At 39.8% G+C, this 19,362-nt stretch overlaps 1 protein-coding gene and 1 pseudogene across 2 annotated transcripts in view; one reads left to right on the forward strand and one right to left on the reverse strand.

Annotated features, from left to right (window-relative positions):
* Nucleotides 1–19,362, forward strand: part of LOC144956030 (uncharacterized) — a 79,044-nt pseudogene that overhangs the window by 20,861 nt on the left and 38,821 nt on the right. The gene's annotated exons all lie outside the window — the stretch shown is intronic.
* On the reverse strand, nucleotides 7,512–17,780 carry LOC144955973 (uncharacterized). The gene is made up of 2 exons (XM_078886235.1): nucleotides 17,356–17,780; nucleotides 7,512–7,539 (listed from the first exon to the last, which is right to left on the reverse strand). The coding sequence occupies exons 1-2, from the start codon at nucleotides 17,778–17,780 to the stop codon at nucleotides 7,512–7,514; spliced, it is 453 nt and encodes a 150-aa protein (XP_078742361.1).

Genomic DNA, 19,362 nt, shown 5'->3' on the forward strand with positions numbered 1-19,362 from the left:
GTCAATAATTAACAAATTGTGCCATCGGTGGTGAAGGCAATTATGCGCCATAAATGGCTGTAGCAGCTGATGGGATAATTAAGAAACCGATAAACTCGTTACGTCGTGCACCCAGTTGTCGTCACGTACGACACGCCAGGCACCACTTGTCGTCACGTACGACACGCCAGGCACCCAGTTTTCGTCACGTACGACACGAAAGGCACCATGTGTCGTCACGTACGACACACCAGGCACCCAGTTGTCGTCACGTACGACAGCCAGGCACCGGTTGTTGTCACGTACGACACGCCAGGCACCCAGTTGTCGTCACGTACGACACGCCAGGCACCAGTTGTCGTCACGTACGACACGCCAGGCACCCAGTTGTTTGTCACGTACGACACGCCAGGACCCAGTTGTCGTGTAGCACGCAGGAGTAATTAAGACGTAAACCGTACGTCGTGCACCCAGTTGTCGTCACGTACGACACGCCAGGCACCACGAATCATTCGTCATTTTACGTCTTCAAATATTTAAAGGGTTTTTTTTTTTTAATTTTTTTTTTTTTTTTTTAATAGGCAGTTTGCCATTAGGGATAGTTCAGTTGGTAGAACACTCGATTCACGCACCCAGAGACACAAGATCGAGAGATTTTTTAACTATTTGAACCAGCTTTTTTCTTTCTTTCTTTCTTTTCTTTTTTTAAAATTTTTTTTTTTTAATTTTTATAATAGGCAGTTTGCTATTACGGATAGTTTAGTTGATAGAACACTCGATTCACGCGCACACAGACCCAAGATCGATCCTGGGTGAAGTCCGGGAGATTTTTAAAAATATATCTGAACCAGTTTTTGTTTTTTTTCACACCAGCAGTGATTGATACCTTTAGCTTTGACTGTCCAACCCGATATGGGATAAAGAGGGATGGTCCAGATGTCAACAATGGAATTGAACGTCAAACCAGATGTCAACAATGGAATTGAACGTCAAACCAGATGTCAACAATGGCAATTGAACGTCAAACCAGATGTCAACAATGGAATTGAACGTCAAACCAGATGTCAACAATGGAATTGAACGTCAAACCAGATGTCAACAATGGAATTGAACGTCAAACCAGATGCAACAATGGAATTGAACGTCAAACCAGATGCCAACAATGGAATTGAACGTCAAACCAGATGTCAACAATGGAATTGAACGTCAAACCAGATGTCAACAATGGAATTGAACGTCAAACCAGATGTCAACAATGGAATTGAACGTCAAACCAGATGTCAACAATGGAATTGAACGTCAAACCAGATGTCAACAATGGCATTGAACGTCAAACCAGATGTCAACAATGGAATTGAACGTCAAACCAGATGTCAACAATGGAATTGAACGTCAAACCAGATGCCAACAATGGAATTGAACGTCAAACCAGATGTCAACAATGCATGACACAACAGATGTTACAATGGAATTGAGTCAAACCAGATGTCAACAATGGATTGAACGTCAAACCAGATGTCAACAATGGAATTGAACGTAACGATGTCAACAATGGAATTGAACGTCAAACCAGATGTCAACAATGGAATTGAACGTCAAACCAGATGCCAACAATGGAATGATGGGATGTCCGCCTACCCAATATGGGATAATGAGGGATGACCAGATGTCAACAATGGAATTGAACGTTAAGGTGGTCAGACCAGATGCCAACAACGGAATGGTGGTCAGAATTATGGGATGTCCCCCTGCCCAATATGGGATAAAGTGGGATGGAGCAGATGTCAACAATGGAATTGAACGTTAAGATGGTCAGAATTATTGGATGTCCGTCTGTTGTTGCTGTTGATTTTAAGAACTACATTCATTTACCTTCATAAGGAATATACTTTTAAACGAAGTCTTTTAGTTTGGTGTTATTGTTGTTGATGTTGTTGTCGTCGTCGTTGTTGCTGCTGTTGTTGTGGTTATTATTGTTGTTGATTTTGTGGATTCAATTTTTATCGCACCTTCCACATCAGCATAGTACTGTTATAAGGCGGTGGATAACGAATTTGCTATATTATTAGGTTGCTATTTTTCATTGAATATCCTGGAGGTTATAAAACGCGTTTTTGTGTGTCTGTTTTTGTTTTGTTTTTTTTATTTGTATTTAATTTTGATTATTTTTTGGTGTGTGCTTGTGTTTTTGATTGTTTATTTGTTATTGTTTTTTGTTTTTTTTTAAATTATTGTTGTTTGTTTGTTTGTTTGGGAGGCGGGGGGGGGGGGGGCGGCGTTGTGTCTATGGAAATACATCATGTCTGCCACTTATTTAATTAAAAGTTACATATCAGGAATTGTATGAAAACTCATCAATCTTCCTACTTCGGAAATTCCAGCTTGGCAGCTCTGTAAAGATGTTGTTCCACTGCCATCCAATACTGTTGCTGCAGCTTTTTTTTTTCCGCTGTCGAAGCTGATTGCCACGGAATTCCTTAGTACGTAGTACGTTGTAGTACTAGTAGTTGTTGTGTTTATAGGAATGCCGATTAAAGATTGTTTGTTTTAAAAAAAAAAGGTTTCCACTCGTCTTAAAGTCCTGAATGGGATTGAATTCTATACATATTATTATTCTCGTGTTACGAAATGGATGACAGACGAACGCAGATGTTTGTTTATTCTGGAGATGGGTACGTTTCTATGTGCGTCGTTTCTTTTCTTGTCATTCTGGTGTGAATGTAATCATTGTCAACACAGTATATTTGTCATAGTACTATCTGTCTTCTGGTCGTATATACAGACTTCAGAGTTTTCATCCGCCGATCGTGAAAATCGAGACTTTAGTTTTCATCCGCCGATCGTGAAAAAATCAGGACTTTCGAGGTTTGATCCGCCGATCGTGAAAATCGGGAGGACTTCGGAGGTTTGATCCGCCGATTGTGAAAATCGGGAGGACTTCGGAGGTTTGATCCGCCGATTGTGAAAATCGGGAGGACTTCGGAGGTTTGATCCGCCGATTGTGAAAATCGGGAGGACTTCGGAGGTTTGATCCGCCGATCGTGAAAATCGGGAGGACTTCGGAGGTTTGATCCGCCGATCGTGAAAATCGGGAGGACTTCGGAGGTTTGATCCGCCGATTGTGAAAATCGGGAGGACTTCGGAGGTTTGATCCGCCTATTGTGAAAATCGGGAGGACTTCGGAGGTTTGATCCGCCGATTGTGAAAATCGGGAGGACTTCGGAGGTTTGATCCGCCGATTGTGAAAATCGGGAGGACTTCGGAGGTTTGATCCGCCGATTGTGAAAATCGGGAGGACTTCGGAGGTTTGATCCGCCGATTGTGAAAATCGGGAGGATCGATTTCGGAAGGGTTTTGATCCGCCGATTGTGAAAATCGGGAGGACTTCGGAGGTTTGATCCGCCGATTGTGAAAATCGGGAGGACTTTGGAGGTTTGATCCGCCGACCATCGACATGTTGCTCTGCTTTAGTTTTTCATAAACTGAATAATGTCTGTACGTTTGATGTAGCGGATACGATTATAACGAGTATTTTACTTAAACGCATTCCATCAATAGACTGAATGAAGTTTTGACGTCATTCGGCTCTTAGTCTTAGTTCTCATTGAGCTCTCCCTGTTAGTAGACAAGAAACGTTAAAGGTTACACATAGTTTTGTGTTGGTATGTTTGATCTGGCGTTCCGGGACGGATGTGTGTTTTACTTTAACGCATAGCATCAATTCTAGCACTCAACTTGTTAATTCATCTCAAAACTTACTTTCGTTGCTTATTACAAGGCGCTGCTATGACCTTAAAGTGGTGTTCTACTTAAAAGCAAACGAAGAGAACAATCAAACAAATAAACAAACAAACAAACAAAAAAGACATAGGTACTTTTTTTTTTAATTCCAAAGAAAGACAAACAGACAGAAAAACACACAAAAACAACAACAAAACAACACAAAGCAACGAGTTACGATAACTGTTGTCAGATTTAATCAATGGAGAAAACGGTAACCTCGAATTATTCCAAATGTCAATACAGTAACAACGATACTACAGTCTAGATAATGATATGTTAATTGGAATCCTGTGAGTATAATAAGACAGTTGGTGTGGCACCGAGACAAAACGCTTTTGATGAAATATCAATTGGGCAGAAGACAGAAAGAAAAGAAAAAAAAACAGTTATCGACAGATTTCTAGCGCTTTAAGGCCCCATGAAAATGCGTGATTATTGTTGTTGTTGTTGTTGGTGGTGTTGTTGTTGTTGTTGGTGGTGGTGTTGTTGTTGTTGTTGTTGTTGTTTTGTGTTGGTGGTGATAGAAGTAGTTCAGTATCACTTTGAAACTTCCCCCCCCCCCCCCCCCCCCCGCGCCCCATCGTTCTCTCCGTCGTCGTGCACCACGTGAATGTTTGTTGTTTTCAGTTCTGCCCAATAATGATTAGGGATTTAACCCCCCCCCCCCCCCCCAAAAAAAAAAAAAAAAAAAAAAAAAAAAAAAAAAAAAAAAAAAAAAATAAAAAAAAAAAAACAAAAAAAAACAGGTCGCTCGCTCGGCGGCTCTTTCCGTCGATCGGGTCTCCCCGCGTTGAATCAGTTCGGTAACGCTTGTCTGTCTGTCTGTCTGGGTTGTTTCCCGTGCTTGCCGCTCTTGGTGTTTCTTGATTGTCGCTTCTGTTTATGATGCTTTCATTCATTTAGTTACTTCTTGGCTCTTGTGTGCTTATTGTCCTCATCTATCTATCCTCTATCGCGCATTGAGCATCACCCAGTGATGAAAATGCTCGTTATAAATGTCATGTATTATCTATCTATCTATCTATCTATCTATCTATCTATCTATCTATCTATCTATCTATCTATCTATCTATCTATCTATCTCCGTCCGTCCATCCTTCCATCTATCTATATTTATATGTATATTTATATATGTCTGTCTGCCTGTCTATTTTTCTATCTATCTATCTATCTGTTTTATTTTATTTATGTTTTGTTTTTTTTTTGTTTTTTCTTTGTTTTTGTCTTGCGATTTTCAAAGTGCTTTTCGAATAACAGCAAAGTTTAACATGTAAGACGAGACGACACGACGCCTGTTAGGAGATATGAATTACAATTATTTTCTTCCCACAGACTAGGCGGTCAGGTATTCGCCGAGTATGTCAAGTCGAGAGACTGGGAGTAAAGGAACTTATCCAAGGACTCGACATTGGGACGCTAAGATCTGGGACTCGATCGAACCAGGGACCTGCCGGTCCGAATGTCAGTGGCATACTACGTACCACCAAAAAAAAAAGAATTTAATAAATTGAGGTTTGATATTATAGTGCAATATCCACTGACCGGGCACAAAGCGCTTTACAAGGGGTCCCTGGCCAAAAGCAACACTTAACACGCAGACCGAAACACGACGCTTGTTAGGCGATATTACAATTTCTTCCGGACAGATACAACGCTGTGAACGACTGGGTACTCATTTTACACATGAGGACGGTGAGAGAATGTGAATAAAGAGTCTTTTCCATGGTCTCAACCATGCGCCGAGCGAGGCTCGAACCCAGGACCTTCCGATCCGAAAGCTAGTGTCACACCACAAGACCACATAGCCGCACAATTCCCCATTGCCGCAGGAAATCATCTTCATCTTCATTTTTTATCTCCTCAAGTTGAGCCCTCAACCCAGTTATCATTAACGTTAAAGCTCTTACCCTTTGTTTGTTGCCCAGGCCGTCAATGGTGCTTGGCCACTTGAGTTGTCCATGAGCCTCTCTCATAGCCCTACTATAATACTCTAGTCGGCCATGGCCTCTCTCCTTTCAGTTGTATCGTTTCCCCATCCACATGTTGTCAATTGCATGAAATGGTGACATGAATACATTTTCAACTGCTGGAGAGGACACGGCCAGTGATAGACAAGGGACATTATATATATATATATATATATATATATATATATATATATATATATTATATATATATATATATATATATATATATATTATATATATATATCTATATTATATCTTTACTCCTATGCTAGTCCCTGTTCAAAGTCCACCCAGCAGCGACTTGGTAGCTGGGTTTGTTCGATCTTGTTGTAAGTACTTTGCGGTAAACCAGCTTCCAATCTTAAGGGTGACGATCACTTGCTATTGTCCGTTTAACGAAATTGGCCCTTGTTTTTGTATTTTTCTTAATTTTTGGGGTTTTATTTTGTTTTTTTGTTGTTTGTTTTGTCGTTTTTTTGTTTTTTTTTTTGGTCTTTTTTTTATTTGTTGGTTTTGTTTTGTTTTTGTTTTTAGGGGGGGGGGGGGGTTGTTTTATTTTGATTTGTTATTTTGTGTGGTTTGTTTTTGTATTGTTTTTCTTGTTCCAGACCCATTGGTTACTACATTATGGACCTTCAGTCGGAGGCCATCTCGTTTGGTTGACCAAATGATTAGATTACGATATGAAGGCACGTGCTGAGCTGTTCACCCTTTCGGGCCGTCATCAAATGGTTTATTTCCTTCGTGCCGGATCGCCCCGGTCCTTCAGCAGATGTGTTTGGAGGCACGTGCGAGTTTACCCCCCCCCCCCCCTCTCTCTCTCTCTCTCTCTCTCTCTCTCTCTCTCTCTATCTATCTATCTATTTATCTATCTATCTCTCTCCATTTCTCTTGCTCTTTTCTACCTCTCCCTCACTATTTCTCTCTCTCTCTCTATCTCTCTCTTTCTTTATGTCTCTCTCTCTCTCTCTCTCTCTCTCTCTCTCTCCCTCTCTCTCTCTTTCTTTATTTCTTTTGTCTCTCTCTTCTTTCTCTCTCTCTCTCTCTCTCTCTCTCTCTCTCTCCCTCTCTCTCTCTTTCTTTATTTCTTTTGTCTCTCTCTCTCTCTCTCTCTCTCTCTCTCTCTCTCTCTCTCTCCCCCCCCCTCGCTCTCGCCTCATAATACGCTACATATAGATGTTGTAAGAAGGATAAAGTTAAGATATATATTATATATATTACATGTAAACAGGCTGATGAATCTTTTCTTTTTACTTCCTTCTCCTTTCGTGGATGTTCAAGGTTGTCAGTTTTCGTATATTTAAGGAATTCAGCATGTTATAAACCCTCAGTAAGCGGGTGGTTGGATGGGAGCATCACCCTTGAATCATATACCTATGATGTTCGCATGGGTGTACGATCCGATAGTGATGTCGTTTCTTCTTCTCTTTACTAGCCTATCCTGCTTCTTTGGTTTGTGATTGTATTTTTGACAGGGATATTTTTTTTTCTGTAAATCTTCTGCCTGTTTGTTCTTGGTTATTTATAATTTAGCTTATATCTTTAGGTTATGATTTTGATTTACATTTGTACTATTTTTGTTAGATTGCTTGTTTTTTTGTTTCAGCGGTCTCTCATATAACCTCATTTGTGTTGGAAGAGACCTAAAGCAATAAACAATAAAAACCCTCAGTAACTTTTCCAACTACCTGCTAAACGGGAAAAAGGTAAGTATATAATGTCATTTCTACTGGAATTCAGCACCCAGAAACGAGTCGGTCTATGTGTTTTAGAAAAGTTCAGTCATTTTTTGCCTCCTGAATTGGCAACCCTGATAATCATTTACGATCACAGAATAATGACTGATATTTTTTTCCCCTAATTTTTTTGTTTTGTTAATTTTTGTGCGGTTTCTTTTTTTTTTTTTTTTTTTCTTATTGTTAGCGGGATTTAAAAATTATTTTAAAAAAAATTCCATTCCTTAATTGACGTTATATTTTTTATATTTTATTTGTCAAATGAAAACTGAGTTGGATTCAGCGTATTCATGAATAACATTATTAGTGACGGGGGTCATCGTTAAAAGATAAATTTCATGAAAACATCGGTTTTCGTCTTTTTGTTTGCCACGCATTATGATTATATCTGTTGTTTTGCTATTTTGTGTGTGTGTGTGTGTGTGTGTGTGTGTGTTTTTGTTTGTTTTGTTTTTGTTTTGGTTTCCTTGTTCTCTCTCTCTCTCTCTCTCTCTCTCTCTCTCTCTCTCTCTCTCTCTCTCTCTTTCTTTTTCTCTCGCTCTCTTACTATCTCTATCTCGCTCTCTCTTTCACACATTCTCTCACTATCGCTTACCCCCTCCCTCCTCGATATTTACGTAGTCGTTCAATACGCTTCAACAGTCGTAACGTCACTTCCCTATTAAGGACACATGGTAACTTAGTAACTGGCTCTAAACTATCGGGAAAATGGCGGACAACCTTATGAAATATTTCTCCGACCAGCATAAAAGCGTATCAAGAGGGAAAAAAAACCCATTATAAATCTGATCATGTTTTGACTTTTACACATTCTGATCACAAGACATATGAACAGTTCTGGCCAGCATGAAGAATAAAACGTACCGATTTTCTTTGTTTAGAACCACGATGGTCGCCGTTGCTGGGCGACGTGACATCAGACTATTGAATCCAATTGTGGTGCCGGAAGCGAGGACGTCGTTTAATGGCGGCTTCCCTTATTTCGTCATTAAAAAAAATAGTAATTTAGTGTATTTATTCAAATTGTGAAGAAACCAAACGTTTTTTAAAAAAATTATCATACATCTTCCCCGCTGCCAGCGTTTTGTAGTCAACAAATCAACAATCCAAATTTGACTGCTCTTGGTTTCTTAGTTTTTAAATCTATTGAGCTACATCGTTTGGGGCTTTTGAGCTACACCGTTTGGGGCTTAGCCCCGTTATAATAAGATTACCATTATTTGTGCTATGTCACGAACGGTTGTTGTTGTTGTTGTTTGTTTGTTTGCTGTTTTTTGGGTTTTTTTTTTGAAGTAATCAATACCGTTATGGTGGGATTGGTGGATGAGAAAGGTTAAGTTATTAACTCCCTTCCGCCCGAACATTCCAAGGCCCGTGAGTAAAAGGATTTAACCTCAACTGGCCCGGGGGGTTCGAGGTGTCAGGCTGGGATCGCTAATGATATGACGTGCGTGCAGTGTCTCAGTTTATAATGAAGTTTTGCATCTTCGCGTCTTTAGAGGATTGGGGGCAAAAAAGGGTGGGGGGGGGGGGGGGGGTATTCCAGTGTTTGGCTAATTCTTCTTTCCTTTTTCCATTTATTCTTTAATATTTCTATTTTCTATCACTTAATAACTTTCTTTTTTATTTTTTTAAAGCGCAATATCCACTAAACGTACTCAAAGTGCTTTACAAGGGGTCCCTGGCCAGCAGCAACACTTAACATGTAGGACGTGACATGACGCCTGATAGGCGATATTACAATTTTTTCGGACAGAGACAACGCTTTAAACGCCCATGTACTCATTTTACACCCTAGTACGGTGAGAGAATGTGAGTAAAGAGTCTTTTCCAAGGACTCACTATGCGCCGAGCGAGGATCGAATCCAGGACCTTCCGATTCGAAAGCGGGTGTCATACCACTAGACCTCATAGCCGCACTTACAAAGTATTACACGAATAGCTTATTGTTGAGTGAATGAATGGACATCACTCGGCTCAGGCTTTTGTTTTTAGACTCGCCAGTTGGTTTAGTAGTTCTCACTAAGTCCCTCGAACAGACTATAAGCGGTACGATGGTTACACACGGTTTTGTCAGTTGGTATGGTACGTCCAGTTGGAAGAATAGGGGAGTGTTTTACCTAAACGCATAGCGTAGCATCAATAGAGAGGTTGTTTTTGGTGTAGATGAGAGAAGATAACATTCCAGCCCAATCTGCAATGACAGAATATTTCCTTCATGGCAACAAATATGTAGGGAGACCACCAACATCAATAGTAACTACCCTGAACCAGTATTTCTCTACATATTAGAAATTTATAGATTCAGATGAGGCCGGATTAATCCCTGAAGAATTAAGAAAATTTACAGTGCCCTCCGTACTAAAGTCACAACAAGATCTTGACAACCTCAAAACTCTGGGCCATGACCGTGACCAATGGAAACAATGAACAACTTGGATGGAGAGAGCAGCTATACTCATCGAGTAAAAAGATCTGTGACTGAATCACAAGTCAAAGTGATACCAGGCTGCTAGAATCTGTGGACTGTAAATAGTAATAAACAAAAATGAATAGAACAGCTTCAAGAAAGAACAAAATACCAAACACGGTCGGGCTCAAAATCCGTCTTCAGCCCGAAACGTTCCGTGTTTGGTATTTTGTTATGTTTTGAAGCTGTTATATTCATTTTTGTTTATCACTGCATCACACAATTCTCATCAAGCGTCATTCAGACTGCGAGGCTTACTACTTACTTACTCACTTATTCACTTACTTTTGATGTAGACCATGTGCTGATCATTTATTTTCGTGTGATACAACGTGATAAGTTGTACGTGATACGCGATACTTTGGGTGTATATAATTCTCTATTTTGAGAGAGAGAGAGAGAGAGAGAGAGAGAGAGAGAGAGAGAGAGAGAGAGAGAGAGAGAGAGAGAGAGAGAGAGAGAGAGAGATATGGAGTCTTTTTTCTCTTGAAGATATATCCTCCGGAGTCTTCACGTCTTAGCAGTAGTAGTAGTAGTAGTAGTAGTAGTAGTAGTAGTAGTAGTAGTAGTAGTAGTAGTAGTAGTAGTAGTAGTAGTAGTAGTAGTAGTAGTAGTAGTAGTAGTAGTAGTAGGAGGAGGAGGAGGAGGAGGAGGAGGAATGACGCTTGTTGAGAATTGTGTGACTCAGTCATGGTCGATGAGTATAGCTGCTCTCTCCATCCATGTTGTTGATTGTTTCCATTGGTCACGGTCCTGGGCCAGAGTTTTGAGGCTATCAAAATCTTTTTGTGACTTTAGTACGGAGGGCACTGTAGTATTTCTTAGTTCTTCAGGGATTAATTCGGCCTCATCTGGATCCAGAAATTTCTGATATGTAGAGAGATCCTGGTTCAGGGTAGTTACTATTGATGTTGGTGATCAGTTGTTGTTGATTTCCCCCACGCTTGCGTTCTTTGTTCACCTTGAAGGTTGTTTATGTTGATGTCACGCGCGTGAATTCCAAGCCTAATGGTTCTCGTTCTAGGTCGCCCGATATTCCAGGTGTCCAGTTGTCCATATTGTGTTTTGTGGTAGCCAGGTACCTCTTGAGCTTGAGCTTTTATATCGCGCAATATCCACTAAACGTGCTCAAGGCGCTTTACAAGAGGGGTCCCTGACCGACAGCAACATATATATATATATATATATATATATATATATATATATATATATATATATATATATATATGTGATGTGTGTGGATATTCTGGTATGTAAAGAAAGCGTTTATTTATCATCCTCCTTCTCCCCCGTCTCAGTCGATCGTAACTCATCGGTATTGTATTGTTGTCATATACACAGTATAGTTCTGGCATTGGTCATGTGATCTGTCATATCTCCCCCCCCCCCTCTCTCTCTCTCTCTCTCTCTCTCTCTCTCTCTCCCACTCACCCAAAACAAACATCAGGATATTGTAGAAAAGTAAGTAATAGGCAGTCCTCCAAATTGGCAACGTTACTTCCTTGTCCCCTGGGAAACCCAACAAAGTGGGAGGGAATCCCAACCAGGGTTTGTTTTCAGTCCGTTTTCATTGAATTTGGGGGTCCCAATTGCTCACTTGGTAGAGCACTCGCTTCACACGACACGCAAAGGGAACTGGTTCGATCCCGGATGAAGTCGAGACTTTTTTTTTTTTTCTGACCAGGAAGTTCTGTTCGGAAAGTACTTTGCGATAGATACTAGACTTACGTCATATCCAAAGGGTTTCAAACAATTTTTCCTGACTGCTTGACGCTATAGTACCGGGATGAACTCCGGCTCCACGGGCCTTATCGCTCTGAAGGACTACTTCTATAGATGGTGTGCGCCATCCGGAAGTATAACGGACTTACACACAAAACTTTGTGTAACCGTGAATTTTTATAGTCTGGATATTAAAGTTATGTATCAACATTGGTTGTCTCCTTCATTTTTTCGAAACTAGATTATTGTAACTCCCTTCTTGTCAACTTGCCTCAGGCTTTTATAAAACAATTACAACTACTGCAAAACGGTGCAGCAAGATTAGTTTTTGGCAAACGAAACTTTGATCATGCAACCCCTTTGTTGGCCTCTCTCCACTGGTTGCCCATTGAAAAGCGCACATAATACAAAGCAGCGTGTCTTGTTTAAATTGTTTGACTGGTAATGAACTACCTCGTTGTCTGAGGGAGTGCAAGTCTTTACCTACCTTTAAAAAGAATCTCAAGACACATCTTTACTGTATTAGCTTTTATTGACGCTATGAACCCTTGATTATGAATTCATTGCATTGTATATTCTTTTTTGTTTTGTTTTTTTTTTTTTGTTTTTTTTTTTCAAAATTGATAATTTATATTGTAAACTGCCAAGAACTTGTGTTTTACACGAGAATGAGCGCTATATAAATGTGTATTATTATTATTATTATTATTATTATTATTATTATTATTATTATTATTATTATTATTATTATTATTATTATTATTATTATTATTATTATTATTATTATTATGTATCTATCTATCTATCTATCTATCTATCTATCTATCCATCCATCCATACATATATATATATATATATATATATATATATATATATATATATATATATATACATACATACATATATATACATACATACATACATACATACAAGCATACATACATACATACATACATACATACATACATACATACATACATACATACATACATACATACATACATTCAAATTCAACAGACTTATGCCGATTTTTAAAATCCCTTTATTTCTGTAGTAATTAAGTCTTCTCCTTCTTCTTCTTCTTCTTCTTCTTCTTCTTCTTCTTCTTCTTCTTCTTCTTCTTCTTCTTCTTCTTCTTCTTCTTCTTCTTCTTCTTCTTCTTCTTCTTCTTCTTCTCTAGCTCTCTCCCTCTCCCCCCCCCTCTCTCTCTCTCTCTCTCTTTCTCTCTCTCTCTCTCTCTATCTCTCTCTCCACTGTCGCAATCTCATTAACCCCCCCCCCCCCCCCTCCCCTCCCATTTCTCTATCTTTTTCTTTTCTTAATCGAATATTTTTTCTTCTTCCTCTTTCTTTTCTCTTCTGGTGTATTTGGCATTAGACAAGACCGCAGAACTGCGCAAGATCGAAAGTGTACATCCAGGTGTTATTGTTGTTGTTGTTGTTGTTGTTTTTAAATATACAGTTTATACACATGACAGTATTTACCTGTTATAATTTAGCTTTCGTTTCTTCTCCTTCCCCCCTCAAGGCTATTTTATTAATTATCCTCTCTCGTCTGTTTGTTTGTTTGTTTGTTTGTTAGTTGGTTTGGTGACATAGGAATGAATTTTAATGGTCGTTTCTCTTGTGATGAATTGATTCGAATGCGTGATTTGCCCTTCTTTTGGGGGGGGGGGGTTGTTAATTTTATATGTATATTTTTAAAATATAGTATATATGGGCAGATGGATTGAATATGACGTTACGTTACACTTTATTTTTGTTTTTCAGACCACCAGTAAGTAAAACCAAGTACATTGGAACTGTGCTCTTGGAGTCGACATAATATGTTCCCCATTTGAACCAGTTCCCTATTTCCACCATTTCCCCATTTGAACCAGTTCTCTATTTCCACCATTTCCCTATTTGAACCAGTTCTCTATTTCCACCATTTCCCTATTTGAACCAGTTCACTATTTCCACCATTTCCCCATCTGAACCAGTTCTCTATTTCCACCATTTCCCCATTTGAACCAGTTCACTATTTCCACCATTTCCCTATTTGAACCAGTTCTCTATTTCCACCATTTCCCTATTTGAACCAGTTCACTATTTCCACCATTTCCCCTTCTGAACCAGTTCTCTATTTCCACCATTTCCCCATTTGAACCAGTTCACTATTTCCACCATTTCCCTATTTGAACCAGTTCACTATTTCCACCATTTCCCCATCTGAACCAGTTCTCTATTTCCACCATTTCCCCATTTGAACCAGTTCACTATTTCCACCATTTCCCCATTTGAACCAGTTCACTATTTCCACCATTTCCCCATTTGAACCAGTTCACTATTTCCACCATTTCCCCATTTGAACCAGTTCTCTATTTCCACCATTTCCCCATTTGAACCAGTTCACTATTTCCACCATTTCCCTATTTGAACCAGTTCTCTATTTCCACCATTTCCCCATTTGAACCAGTTCACTAATTCCACCATTTCCCCATCTGAACCAGTTCTCTATTTCCACCATTTCCCCATCTGAACCAGTTCACTATTTCCACCATTTCCCCATTTGAACCAGTTCTCTATTTCCACCATTTCCCCATTTGAATCAGTTCACTATTTGCACCATTTCCCTATTTGAACCAGTTCTCTATTTGCACCATTTCCCCATCTGAACCAGTTCACTATTTGCACCATTTCCCCATCTGAACCAGTTCTCTATTTCCACCATTTCCCCATCTGAACCAGTTCACTATTTGCACCATTTCCCCATCTGAACCAGTTCACTATTTGCACCATTTCCCCATTTGAACCAGTTCTCTATTTCCACCATTTCCCCATCTGAACCAGTTCACTATTTGCACCATTTCCCCATCTGAACCAGTTCACTATTTGCACCATTTCCCCATTTGAACCAGTTCTCTATTTCCACCATTTCCCCCGTGTCCTACTTTTCCTCGTGTGCACTCAAATAGTAAATCTAGGATATATCTCATTATATTCCTTTTTACTGGACCTGAAATGACCTAAATGTGTCTCATGGCTCGTAGAACCATTAAGAAGAGCAAACAAAACAAAAAAAGTTTTTCAGACTGCAAACAAAACAAACAAACAAAAAAAAAACAAAAAAAAAAAAACAACAACAACAAAAAATAAAAGATCCTAATATTATTTTGTGTGGCTATGTGGTCTTGTAGTATGACACTCGCTTTCGGATCGGAAGGTCCTGTGTTCGAGCTTAGCTCGGCGCATAGTTGCAGACCTTGGAAAAGGCTCTTTACTCACATTCTCTCACCGTACTCAGGTGCAAAATGAGTACCTGGCCGTCAACAGTGTTGTCTCTGTCCGAATAAAATTGTAATATCGCCTAACAGGCGTCATGTCCGGTCCTACATTTTGAAATGTTGCTCTTGACCAGGGACCATTTGTAAAGCGCTTTGAGCACGTTTAGTGGATATTGCGCTATGTCTGGCGTTGAAGTGATGTTATTAATGTTTTCAATGTTTTTGTGTTATTGGCTGAAGAAGGATTTTGAGTCCGAAACGTTCCATGTTTGGTATTTTGTTCTTTTTTGAAGCTTTGTTACAATTCATTTTTGTTGTTGATTACAGTACGTAATCCCACACGTTGATAATATACATGTTTAAACGCGTAATAGTTCTACTGCCGTGCTCTGGAAAACCCCATATTTGAAAATTTGGCCATAAAACTCGTCCTTCAAATATCGATCGATTTAAATGACTCTCATCTTGGCAAAAACTATCAAACCTGGGACTTCGCCAAGTCACAGGTTTGAGAGTTTTTTTGTTGTGTTTTTTATTGTTTTTTTTTTTTTGTTTTTTGCCAAGACGGGGGTCATTTAAATTGATCGATATTTGAAGGACGAGTTTTCTGGCCAAATTTTCAAATGATGGGTTTTTCCAGAGTACGGGAGTCTAGTTGTTTCGTTCTTCCTCTAGGCCATGAGAATATTATGTATTCATAAATCTTCTCCCGTCTGCTTGTTTGGATTGTTTGCTTGGTGACATTAAATAAACGGTTGTTGTTTCTCACTTGTAATGATAAGCTGTTTGTGTGTGTGTGTGTGTGTGTGTGTGTGTGTGTGTGTGTGTGTGTGTGTGTATGTGTGTGGAAGAAGGGGATAAGTGGGAAAGTAGAGGGTGGGGGGTGTAAACGTGTATGTAGTTTGCGCTGAAATTGGAGATCATTAACGCTGCGTTGATTTTATTTTATTTATTTTATTTTTATTTATTTTATTTATTTATTTATTTATTTATTTATATTTGAACATCTTGAGGCAATCGTCTGTGTGTGTGTGTGTGTGTGTGTGTGTATGTGTATGTGTGTTTGTGTGTTTGCTGTGTTGATTATAACAGAAAAATAAACCTGACAATAGCATCAGAAAGCCATGATTCAACATGGATAGAAACCTAATAAGGCATTTGAAGAGGAGATGTGTTATATCTTTGCTGAACGATCGATGGATACCGGAACGTCCTGGTTGAGGAGAGGGCCAGCGGGCGGGGGGGGGGGGGGGGGGGGGGGGGCGGGGGATAATTCATTATGTATTATATTATTAGATTCGTTTTGTTTTGTTTCTTTGTCTTTATTCTTCTTCTTCTTCTTCTTCTTCTTCTTCTTCTTCTTCTTCTTCTTCTTCTTCTTCTTCTTCTTCTTCTTCTTCTTCTTCTTCTTCTTCTTCTTCTTCTTCTTCTTCTTCTTCTTCTTCTTCTTCTTCTTCTTCTTCTTCTTCTTCTTCTTCTTCTTCTTCTTCTTCTTCTTCTTCTTCTTCTTCTTCTTCTTCTTCTTCTTCTTCTTCTTCTTCTTCTTCTTCTTCTCAACAGTCTTGAGGCGGTTCTTATATCAAATAATCAATTTATCCATCCATTCATTGACCTATCCATCCTTCTATCTATCCATTCACCCATCTATCCATCCATCCATCCATCTGTCCATTCATTCATCCACCCATCCATCCATCTATCCATCCATCCATCCATCGAACTATCTATCTTATCTACCAAACCTATCTATCTATCAATATATATATATATATATATATATATATATATATATATATTATATATATATATATATATATATATATATATATATATATATATATATATATATATATATACTTACTTACTTACTTACTCAGGCCGCCCTTGGGGCGCCCAACATGAGCCACAAGTCTTCGCCATTCTGTCCTGTCCTCCATAAGCGTACGCAGCTCCCGGGTGTTGTCCATTCCTGTGTCATCTAGCAGACAGTCAATGTAGGTTTTATTCTGCCTGCCTCTGCTTCTGGTTCGCTCAGGTGGTTCCCATAGAACAAGACTGCTTGCAATCTCCTCCTTGTGTCTCCAGCAGTGCCCCGCAAGTCTCAGTCTTCTCTTTTGGATCTTCGAGGTCACTGGGGGGAGGTCATTGTAGAGCTCTTCATTTGTTATGTGCTCTTTCCAGCTTACATTGATGGCCATCCTCAGCATACGGGTGTAGCAGCCGTCCAGTTGCTTCTCAAGGGCTTTAGTAAGAGTCCATGTCGCTGCTCCATATAGAAGCACTGACTCTACTGTTGCCAGGAACAGTCTCTTCTTTATTTCCCTCTGTAGGTTTGAACTCCAGATTTTCCTGAGTTTGTGACAGGCACTCCAAGCCATTGCTTTTCTGACAGAAATATCAGAGGAACTGCTTTTGGTCCAACCTCCTAGGTACTTGAAGTTGTCAACTTCCTTCAGCCATTCTCCATTCTTTGCCTGTATGCTAATTGGCCTTTCTTGGTTGTAGGTTTGGAATACTGTCTTCTTAGCATTACAGCATAGTCCTACTCGTTCAGCCTCAGTTTCAAGTCTGTTGAGGACTTCTTGTGCCTGGTCCATCTCGTCGTTCAGTAGAGCCAAATCATCTGCGAAATCTAGATCCGTGACAATCATAGCTGGATTGCGCCTACTGTTTTGTCTATGCAGCGTGAAGCCCAGCTCGTTCTCCATGCCAGCGTAGGTCTTTCTCATCACATAGTCCAAGACAATTGCAAAGAGATAGGGGGCTAATGTATCACCTTGAAGCACCCCTGCTTTGATCTCAAACAGCTCAGTTACACCATCTGGAGAGATAACCTTTGCCCGTGTGTTCTCATACATTCTTTTAATAGCAGAGAGAAGTTTAGGAGGTATACTCTATGCTTTTAAGATTTTCATCATGGTAGGGCGATGTATCGAGTCAAAGGCCTTCTTAAAGTCTACGTATAGAATGATTGCCTTCTTGTTGTGGCTTTTTACTCCTTCTATTAACCTTCTCAATGCCAGGAGGTGAGCAGTCGTGGATCTTCCTGGTCTGAAGCCGTTTTGACAAGGACGTAGATGAGGGTCTATCTCTGGCTGGACTCTGTTGAGGATCATCTTATTGGCGAGTTTGGCAGCTATAGCGGCAAGGCTGATTCCCCTGTAGTTGGAGGTATTACTTAGGCCTCCTCCCTTTGGGACTGGAATCAGATCAATTTCCGACCACTGATTTGGTTTTTCATTCTTGTTTAGTAATCCATTTGTAAACTCCAACAGGATATCATCTAAGTCACAGTACTTCCATACTTCAGGCGGGATGTCATCAGGTCCGGATTGTTTTCCATCACTGAGAGACTTTTTGGCCTTCTTTATCTCATCCACTGTAAAGTCACTCTCGTCTATACAGATATCTTGCAGAATTGGTTCTAGGTCTACGTCATCTTCCGTTGCTCTGACTGGATCTTCTCCCAGAAGTGTTTGGAAGTGTGAAAACCATTTCTGTCTTCTTTCTTCTTTTGTTTTACCCCTGAGGATCCCTTGTTGACTTGCTTTCCTACCAGTTATTCTATTTATCAGTTTCCAGCTTTCACCATGTTTGCTTCTCTCGTCGGCTTCCTCCACTTCCTGGATGAGACTATCTAGCTCTCTCTCTCTCTCTATATATATATATATATAAATTATAACGCCTGAAACAATTTTGTAGAAGATCACAATTATACGTATATATATATATATATATATATATATATATATATATATATATATATATATATATATATATATATATATATATATATATATTTATCTATCGATCTGTCTATCCACTTATCCATCTATCTATTCTCCGTCCACCTGCCCCCCCCCCCCCCCCCCCCCCCCTCCTTTCCCTCGTTCTGCACGTACAGATGCTCTAAGTCAAATGATAACATGTATACAAACGGAGAGCAAGGGTGTGTGCGTAACACCGTGGTGAAGTGGTAGCAGTGGGGACTGCTGCCTAATCAATAATATTGTGTTATAGGTCCAAGCCTTGGACACCCAAAGAGGATGGGAGACTGTTTGAGGGAGATTATAAAATCAATTGATGAGGGTGGTAGTGATGGTGATGGTGAATGTGGTGGTTGTGGTGGTGGTGGTGATGGTGGTGATGATGAATGGGTTGGTGGTTTGTGTTTTTGATGGGAGCGACGGTGGTGGTGGAGGTGGTCTTGGTCGTTGTTGTTGTTGTTATTGTTATTATTGTTGCGGTGGTGGTGATGGTTATGGTGGTGGTGGTGATGGTTATGGTCGTGGTGGTGATGGTAATTGTGGTGGTGGTGGTGGTGGTGGTGGTGAATGTGCTGGTGGTTTGTGTTTGTGATGGGAGTGACGGTGGTGGTGGAGTTGGTCTTGGTCGTTGTTGTTGTTATTGTTATTATTATTATTGTGGAGAGAGAGAGAG

This window comes from Berghia stephanieae, chromosome 10 (genome assembly GCF_034508935.2).
Source record: "Berghia stephanieae isolate SIO BIC M18660-M18661 chromosome 10, UCSD_Bste_1.3, whole genome shotgun sequence".
In the NCBI taxonomy this organism is placed as follows: Eukaryota; Metazoa; Mollusca; class Gastropoda; order Nudibranchia; family Aeolidiidae; genus Berghia; species Berghia stephanieae.